At 36.1% G+C, this 10055-nt stretch overlaps 1 protein-coding gene across 3 annotated transcripts; it reads left to right on the top strand.

The window, feature by feature from the left end:
- Positions 1-841: 841 nt before the first annotated feature.
- LOC105331129 (protocadherin-9) lies at positions 842-10053 on the top strand. Of its 3 annotated transcripts, none has more exons than XM_066076372.1 (6): positions 842-879; positions 4388-7106; positions 8160-8267; positions 8544-8655; positions 8775-9351; positions 9860-10053. In XM_066076372.1, exons 2-5 carry the CDS (start codon positions 4422-4424, stop codon positions 8960-8962), a joined length of 3093 nt encoding a protein of 1030 aa, XP_065932444.1. In that variant the 5' UTR covers positions 842-879; positions 4388-4421; the 3' UTR covers positions 8963-9351; positions 9860-10053. The 3 variants fall into 3 exon arrangements, with proteins under 3 accessions (XP_065932444.1, XP_065932445.1, XP_065932443.1); XM_066076373.1 differs by lacking the exon at positions 842-879 and adding an exon at positions 4019-4155; XM_066076371.1 differs by lacking the exon at positions 842-879 and adding an exon at positions 4024-4265.
- Positions 10054-10055: the final 2 nt, after the last annotated feature.

Here is a 10055-nt window from a genome sequence, read left to right as displayed (position 1 = left end):
TTGTAAATACTAACTAATGGACTTTACAGCGTATAATTAATGATCTCGGAATGAATATTAAGTAACTTATTTTGTAGGTTAAACGATAAAAGAAAACTGTATTTTTAAAAATTGCTTTATAATTAATTATGATGCTTTCCTAAGGAATGTTAAAAATACATGTTTATTTGCTTAATGGTTTTTTAAGTACTGTAGTTCAAGTTCAAATTAGTTGACAGAGCATAAACATTTTGCAGGCAAAAGAAAGTATACAGTCTAGATCATATACTGAAAATTACATAGCGCGAGTTTAAAGGAAGTAGATTTTTTTTTCGACAAGTTAATTTCTCTTTTAGTACAATAGAGAGGATACAGTATAGTATGAGCTTATCCAATCAACTCCCTGCCGCCCTTGTTTATTGCTATTCATATATATTAAACTTTTCAATCATTATAAGCTATTGAATTTGAAAGTGTTTGATTGAATTTCACAGAATGGACATGTCATCCCAGCACGACCCCCCCCCCCCCCCCCCACGACTTATCACCCCCTTTTTCCTTTAAATTGACACCGATGTTTCCTGCATTAGAGCCAGGGAAAACGGCCTCACAGCTCCTGACTAAAGGCTCTAATTGAGAGACAAACAAACAAACAAAGTCAACAAGCCTTGCAGTCAATATTTGCCATGCTTCCTGTTTTGTAAGGAGGGTTTAAATGGTCATTGTAGCCTTTTAGGACAATATTGACACTTTTGGAGTGAGAGTCAAACTAGATTATTCCTACCGCGCTCTTTACACAGTCATTTTCTTGTCAAACACCTCTCAAGTGTTGTCCTAACTTTTCCGAATATTTTTTTTCCAGAGTCCACTCCAGTCTGTTCCACCTTAATTCAAAGTAAGGTAAGCAATTGAATTTAATATTTCTAAAACTCTTTTTTTTATATTATGTATCTTTAAGATCATTTCATCAGTGCTTAATCATACACTTCTTTTAATCTAAATATTTTGATAAACATACTTTAATTGCAAAGGTTTACTTATATTTATATCCAGGCCAGAGGTTGTCAATTATATATTGTGCTTAAAGCAATATGAGCTTATTTTTTTTTCGAATTTTATTTTGCTGCAAAAACTTGCTAGTATGATAAGTCTGCATGTAACTTAAACTTCTATGATAAATAAGATTTGAAGAAATCATTAATTTTTGTCAGAAGAAAGATTTCTCTTTTAAGGAATATATAGCAGGTCAATTTTTGTACAGGATGACAATAATTCAATTTTGCTTCAATTAAAACTCCGTAATGACTTTTCAACTAAAATAAGGCTAACAGAAATTAACAAACCATGATATTTTTTGTCATTTAGTAGTAAATAACATTTTCGTAAAAAAAAATTTATGAGTGTGAATATTTCTTATATAATAAAAAAAAAGATTGTTATTGGTTTTGGTCCCTTTTTTTAATTATTTATTCTAAATAACATAAATAGGTGGGTTTTTTAAAAATTCAGATTCATCTTCAAAAATCAGTACATTTTCAGAAAATTTTAAATTAAATTGAAGTTGGTACTCTTCCAAGCCACAGTGATATACATGTCCATGATTTAACATTTAATGCATGGATTATTTGACGATGATTATGTCACCATATCTAAATTTTCAAGGAAATTTTGAGATAAGCGTTGATCTCATATATAATTTGTGTAGGAGGTATTACACAGTTACACAAATTTGGTACTAATTTTTCTAATAAAGTTTTAAAATCAATAAACGTTTACATCACATTAAATATGGAACGCCAAATTAACATATATTCAAATATTTGTACCTATCTTCAAATAATTGTACCTATCTTCAATTCAATTGTACCTATCTTCAATTCAATTGTACCTATCTTCAAATTGAATTAGAGATAGGTACAATTCAATTATACCTATCTTCAAATTGAATTAGAGATAGGTACAATTCAATTATACCTATCTTTAATTCATTTGAAGATAGGTACAATTGATTTGAAGATAGGTACAAATGCAATGAATTGAAGATAGGTACAATTGAATTAAAGATAGGTACAATTGAATTGAACCTATCTTCAATTACTAAAATATTGGCAATAATGAATACTCCCTGTATAGTACTGCATCAGATGAAGGCGCATCCATTTTGAATATTGTTGCTGTTGTTGTTTTGTATTCGACGCTTCATTTACATTATTTACATTTTTAATCAATGACACTTCAAAGTTTTTGATTTGAAAATGTTTTATTAAATGATAAGAAATGAAGATAATAATTTTTCTGTTGATCCAGGCACGTAGCATCAGGGGGGGCCAGGGGGGGCCTGGCCCCCCCACTTTTTCTCGCAGCAGCCAATTTTTTAAAATTTACATATAAAAAAATGAATTATAATGGAGTTGGCCCCCCCACTTTTTTGGAAGTTAGTAAAAGATTGGTATGAAAATTAGGAAATGAGTAGTGAAATTGAAGTTACCGCCCCCCCCCCCCCCCCCCCCCCCCCCCCCCCCCCACGGATTAGGATTTTGAAGATTTTTGGAAAACTTTAAATTTCCCTTTTTTTGCTTGTCAAGATTTTTTGGATGGGTCTGGCCCCCCCACTTTCAAAAACGATGCTACGTGCCTGTGATCGGCGTATCAAAGAAAAAATTGACCGGAAAACTTTTTCATCAATGCGATACGTCGATCAATAGAAAAATTATTATCTTCATTTCTTAAATTAATTGTTTTATGTAGAACGTTAAGACCAAAATACAGTCAGAATGCATGATTTTAATATATTTTATCTTTATTTTCAAATATTTCTATAGGCACTTGATACCCCATCAAATAGAGGGGTTGTTGGTGCTTCCCTCGTTTCCCTCCATGTTGAAATGTCTTCAAGGGAGCGTTCATTATTTTCAACAATACACAAAACAAATTGAACCTAGGTATAATTGAATTGTACCTATCTTCAAATCCTTTGTAGATATGTCTGAATTGAACCTATCTTCAAATCAATTGTACCTATCTTTAAATGAATTTTACCTATCTTCAAATGAATTAGAGATAGGTATAATTCAATTGAACCTATCTTTAATTGAATTGAAGATAGGTATAATTCATTTGTACCTAGGTATAATTCATTTGTACCTAGGTATAATTCATTTGTACCTAGGTATAATTATTTAGAGATAGGTATAATTATTTACACTTATCTTCAATTCAATTGTACCTATCTTTAATTCAATTGTACCTATCTTTAATTCAATTGTACCTATCTTCAAATGATTTGCAGATAGGTACAATTAATTGAAGATAGGTACAATTATTTGAAGATAGGTACAAATATTTGAATATATGTTAATTTGGCGTTCCATAATTAAAGGCTATGCAAAGACAATTGGGATTGATGGGCATTTAGAGGTTTAGGATGTTTGTGTGAGAAATGGATAAATTCCACGGCTTTATCTTGTCATTTGTTAGCACTGGTCAAGTAAAGTTGACAATTTGTTTCTGTTTAGTAAGCTTCTGTAGATCAGCAGTGTAAACGAGGGAGATAAGTGACCAGTGATCTATCATTACCGGCCGGCCCTTTGTTTCATCTCCCCGCGCTCCTTTATAGCCGAACAAACAAGCATTACATTGATTTAAATACTTATTCAGTAAGATGAAAGAATACAATTTTGACTCACATAAGCCATTGTAGTTTAGATTCATAGAAATGTAACTATTTGTTTATGGAAGATTAATATTTTACATATGACACGGATAAAAAAAAATCAATACCCTAATTTATTTTTCCACCTTTGATAGAAAATTCCATGTCTTCTGTTAGTTCTGTATTGTTTTTATTGGGTAGAAAGGAATGTTTTTAATAAGTCTCATTGTTTTCTTATCTGTCATCTTAACCTGGGGGATAAATCCAACAAGACTTATCAATGAGACTCCCTGATAAACAATCATAATTCATATTGCTCCAGTAATCCCAGGAATAGCCCGGGTATTATTGAATATCATTCCTGCTAAATCCCCAATATTAATAGAAAGTGCCCATCTCCGGGGCCACCAGAGGACAGGCAGCAATGCCAGAGGAAGCATGTCTGGGTTGTAAGGCCCCGCGACGACGGTAATGATGCTTTGGTGGAACATCAGATTATTAATGTCAGAGTTATAGTTGACAGGGTTAGTCACAGTGGTTTAAGTAAACTAAAACAAAGTCAGGCACTGCTCAAAATTGTGAAAAAGTCAGAAATGAAGGGATAGGGAGAGGTCATGAGTTGAAATGAAAATAGGTAAATTTGAGAACTCTCCGTATCATTTAGTGTCTTTATTTTGTTTTATAGAGAGCATATTTTAAAATACCATTTAAGATTTGGGGATTTAAGTGACATTTTCTTTTTCGTTTTTATTTTAGAAGGACATCTGTTATGTGAAGTAACACCCAGGAAATGATGGCGTTGTTTTGGTCGTTGTTTTGGTCGGCCTTGTGTTTGTTATTTTTGCCATGCTCCTATGGATCTATCCATTTCACTCTCCAGGAAGAGGAACCCCTGGGAACACTGGTGGGCAACATTCCAAAGGAGAGTAGCCTGGGAAACAACATGACTGACCAAGAGTTCCAAAGTCTCAAATACGATTTCTTGGACCAAACCAAAATGGCTTCTTTGTTTACCATCAATAATGACAATGGAAACATTTATACTGCAGTTGTGATTGACAGAGAGACAGAGTGCAGCTTTAAAGAAGTTTGTTCTTTAGATTTTGATGTGATGGTGCGTTCAAGTGTCAGTACAAAGTATGAAATAATCTCAGTGAACATTCTTATTCTGGATATCAATGACAAGAGTCCAACATTTCAACCTGATGTGATCACAGTGCAGATATCTGAATCAGAAGCCATCGGAACAACCATTGGCATAGAAGGAGCAACAGACTCTGATTCCAGTGCTATAAATAGAATCCAGAGCTATAAAATTGTTCCTAGTGACGGTCCATTTGGATTAAATGCGACAAAAAAAGATGGCGGATATATTTTGAAACTAGTTTTACGTAGGATCCTAAACAGAGAGCAGATAAACTCGTACCAGGTGAGCATTGTGGCCTATGATGGAGGACTGAACCCTAACTCAGGGACTTTGTCAGTGACCGTGGAGGTCACGGACGACAATGATAACTCCCCAGTCTTCACGCAGAGTGTATATGAGGCCAAAGTCAGGGAAGGAGTCAAAAGGGGTACATCTGTACTTAGAGTGTCTGCCTCTGATGCAGATGAAGGAAAGAATGCTGAGATCAGGTACCACTTCAGTCCAACTCAGTCGGATCTGGACGAAATAAAGAAGATTTTTGCGATCAATGACACCAGTGGAGATGTTCTAGTTGTGGGGGATTTGGTGTATGAGGCGGGCAAGGTGTATGAGATCAGTATTGAGGCCACAGATCTGGGACAGCAGCCGACTGTGTCTCAGTGCATCGTCAGGATCACCGTTGAGGATTTCGGAAACAACCCTCCCATAGTACGAGTCAACTTCTTGTCCTCCAACAGTATTGGCATGGTCAACGTATCGGAATCCTCCAAACCAGGGCTAGTGATTGCACATGTAAATGTTGAAGATACTGACTCTGGCTCCAATGGAATAGTGACATGTGATATCTCTGACAATTCTTTTGCTTTGGAGGCTGTGCAAGGAAAGGGGTATGTTGTGCTTATAAAGTTGGATTTGGACAGAGAGAGTAAAGCCGTCCATAATGTAACTGTAACTTGTCAGGATCAGGGGACCCCGGTCTTAATGTCTGCCTCTCACTTCCTTGTACGCGTTGAGGATGAGAATGACCACAGTCCACAGTTCAAGCAAGCCATGTACTTCTCTGCTATCAATGAGAACAATGCTGTCGGAGACTATATTGTGCAGGTCTTGGCTGTTGATGATGATTTAGGCATTAATGCAGCCATACGATATCAGCTCCACTCAGACTCCCACAACATGTTTGCCATCAATCCAGAGACAGGGGTGATCACAGCCAATCAGCGATTCGACAGAGAAACCAATCTCTTCTACAAGTTTACTGTCATTGCCATGGATGGTGGCAGCCCCCCTCAATCCAGCACTGCCTCAGTGCTGCTGAACATCAGTGACATCAATGATAACCCCCCTGTGTTTGAGGTAGCAGAGTTCCAGTTCTTTGTGATGGAGAATTCGGATCCTGATACTACCATTGGATCAGTCAGTGCCACAGACAAAGATGAAGGGAAGAACGGTGACCTTGTGTTCACTCTCTCACCTAACAGTCAAGTTCCTTTCACGGTTCACACCGATGGCAGCATAGTATCCACCAAATCCCTGGACAGGGAACTCAGTAGTAAATATAGCTTTAAGGTCTGGGCTCATGACTTGGGTACCCCCTCACTTAGTAGCCAGATCATGGTCAATGTTTTAGTGGGCGACAGCAATGACAATGCTCCAATTATTGTATACCCCTCGACAGAAAATAATTCGATGTCAATTTCCTATCTGGCTCCCGTGGGTTCTCCTATAGCCAGTATCAAGGCCTATGATTTGGATGAAGAAGGTCCAAATAGTCAGCTGGAATATTTCTTTAATAATGGAAATGAGCTTGACATTTTCTACATAGGAAAAAACACAGGAAAAATTTCTCTGAAGAAAACTTACCATGTCAACATGGACGTTACTTTTGCTGTGTCTGTTATTGTCAGAGACAAGGGAGATAATCCAAGAAGTAACACAACGAACTTCTATATTGTGCTAAAATACTCAAATGGGACGATGGTAGAAGCTCTCGAGGATAATGGCAACAAAAATATTGTCATCACCGTCATCATTGTCTGCTTTACCATTTTGATCTCCGCAGTCATCTTCACAATCATCTGCATTCTTTGTCGCCAGGACAAGAAACTAAAAAAATCTCATCAGCAAGGCCCAGAAAAAAGATTTTATGATGAGAAAATCCCAGAAGTTATAATGGAGGTCACTCCGGACATCAGCGGTGTTCTGTGTAACCCCGGGGACACACCCTCCAAGAAGAAGAAGAAGGAGGTCAGCTTCACCCTGAATGAGGAGAACCCGGACATGTTCCCAGCATACAACAACCCGGGCTACGACAGGGCCCTCCCTCAGGTAAACATGGGGAGCACTGGTCTCCCTTGGTAATCTAAACTTTTCTTTTGAATTCATGGGTGCTTTTTTTTTTTTATAAAATATAATTACTGGTACTTAATAACTAATTACTATTGATGTATAGAGAAAATTTACATAGACAACAATTTTATCATAAATATATATTCAGGTTGGAGGAGGGAATTTGTTTTTTAAGCTTTAATTTAAATAATCACCGTTTTTTTATGTCTTCAAAAAGCTTTAGGAAAAAAAAAATGACATTTTCTTTAAAACAGATAACATGTACATGTACCAGTGTATTAATGTTATTGGATTTAAATATATATCAGGAGCTTTGAGCAATCAGTTTCAAGTGTTTTAACAACAATTCAAATAAATAACATAAACAAAGTAGTTGAGGTTGTAGAAAACATGTTTGATGTTTTGCAGTTATTTCAATCTTCTGGTTTACTGGTAGGTTTACATTTCAAGTTTTTCGGAAACCTTTCAAGTTGATGCTTGACACTTCTTATTATTCACAACACATAATAAGATCTACGGAACTGGTGAAAACATAAATCCCTCTCCACTCACCACACTTATTGTTAGCTTTAACTTTCTTGGGCCCTTTGTTCCTTTATTGGCGAGTACTTCATTTGGAAAAGGTATATTTACAAGTCCAATATTTGGCTGGTCCCTTATTTGCCTGAGCATTCCATTCTCATTCTTCCTTAATTGCTGTGTCAATACCAGAAATCTGATCTTGCACAACAGATGTACCAAGTAGAAATATTCTATTTGACGGGACTTTGCTATTCAGATCTATGGCATGGCAGTCAACAACAGATAGGGGGTATAATATCCTAGGGCTGTTTTAAGAAGGGATTAAAAATTTGGGGAACAAATAGCAGCACAGAATATTGGGTCAATATGGTAGCCGGTCGTGGACAACTACCTCCGGACATTGTTCTATATACCCCTCAGCCTTCAATTCAATTAGAATGTGACTCATGACAGACTTCAATCTGTAAAAACATCATATGTTAACCATATTGTGTTTTTCTTGTTCTTTAGAATTCTCCAACTCTTCAACCTGATTATGATGGAGCACCCACGACTTTCCAAGGTTTACCCCCCAAATCTCAGTATTCTTTACCTAACAGACCCCCTGTTCACAAACAGGTATGAGTCAAAATATCTGCACAAAAACATGCGCGGATCTAGAGGGGGGGTCGGGGGGGTCCCGACCCCCCCTGGAAAATGAAAATTTATTAAATTTACATAGTAAAATTATCGCGAAAATATGCCTCGGACCCCCCCCTGGCAAACACAATTATCCTTCGGACCCCCCCTGGAAAAATTTTCTGGATCGCTTTGTAGATAAAAATTGCATTAAGGGAAATAACTCTTTTTAAAAGACATTTTCTTATAAAAACCTATTTTATTTTGATCAATCAGAGACAGCATTTGCCATCAACAGACAACTTTAGTGATTCTTCAGGGGACACAACTACTGCAGACAGCGGGAGAGGGGGCAGTGACCTTGACCTCAGTCATCCTCAGCGTCAAGGTAAAACTTTATGTGATCGATATAAGATAACATTGTAACCATGTGTCAAAATGTACCATTCTCAGATCTCACATTAGATAGGAAAACAATATATGAGAATTTTATTTCTATATTTTTAGATGATATGGGATCAGAGTATGCCAAACTGAAGCCCCCTGGATCACTACACAAAGTGCACCTCCCACATTTTGACAATTTTATTCAACATACACATGGACACTTAAAATCTCAGCCCTACAGTGCTTTATATCCACCTACCACTAACTCAAACAGTTCATCCGGGGAGTGGAATCCATCCTATGTGTGACAGACTTAAGATCCACCCCTTCAATTACAACATGCCTGGATCTTCCATATCATGTACTACAGCAAAAGTTGTTACCGTATGTAGCTTGGCTACAGTTGTTGATCTCATTTCTATTGGTGCTTTAATTTTGTTCTTACTGAACCCTTTCATAAATTAGTCTGCAAGCTGATTTTTGTTGTGATGAAATTATATGACTGCTCCATAGATGAACTTTTACTTGGAGATATTTTTAACTTTCTGCAAGAGTCTATAATACTTTTGTGAATCCAACATGTTAGAGGCAAAGCTAGGCTGGTGCCCTATCCGTATGCTGGTGCCCTATCCATATCCTTATGCTGGCATCCCATCCAAACCAAATCCAAGACCTGCCTTCAATTGTTCAAGAAAAAGTAAGAACTTTATGTTAATCAATTCAGAGTAACTCACCATATTGTGTGAAAATAGTTAATTTTTACAAGATAATCAAAGAGAAAAATGCTAACTCATTCAAGTTAGGCTCTTTAAATCTACAGCTTTCAATTTTAAATGTCAAGTCTTCTTTTTTCATTTACAAATACATGAAAAAAGAAAACAAAATTTCTTCACTCCATTTTCTAGAATATAGCCCTCCTCACTGTGTTGTTAAAATAAATAAATTTATGGAACAGTTTCCCTCCAAAATCTAAATACTTCATTCTATAGAAAGCAAAAAATGCCCCATGCTAAGCAGCACAGTTCACTCACAAAAACTGGTAATAATCCTGTATCATTTTTGAACTATGATATTTTTGTTTTTTAATTTTAAAATTTTGTGCTGCCCAGCTGGTTAAACACTAAAATTTTCAATAATGCACTTTTTTGATTGTACATGTATTTTAGTGTGTAGTACTGTACTTATTTATTTTCCTTTTGTTACAGAGTGGCGACCATGACATTGATGCCACTGAACTATCAGGATGTGGAATTCCTCTTCCTTTGCTGAAATCTTTAAATAACATGACATTTATTAGCTTTCATAACATGCTTATGGGACTGTGATAGAATCATAGACCTTGTTTAATTTCTTACATGACTGTATGAATAAAACTTATTAATTAAAATGTACAAATATTTC

This window comes from Magallana gigas, chromosome 2 (genome assembly GCF_963853765.1).
Source record: "Magallana gigas chromosome 2, xbMagGiga1.1, whole genome shotgun sequence".
NCBI classification, from domain to species: domain Eukaryota; kingdom Metazoa; phylum Mollusca; class Bivalvia; order Ostreida; family Ostreidae; genus Magallana; species Magallana gigas.
This window is presented reverse-complemented; position numbering and strand designations above follow the sequence as displayed.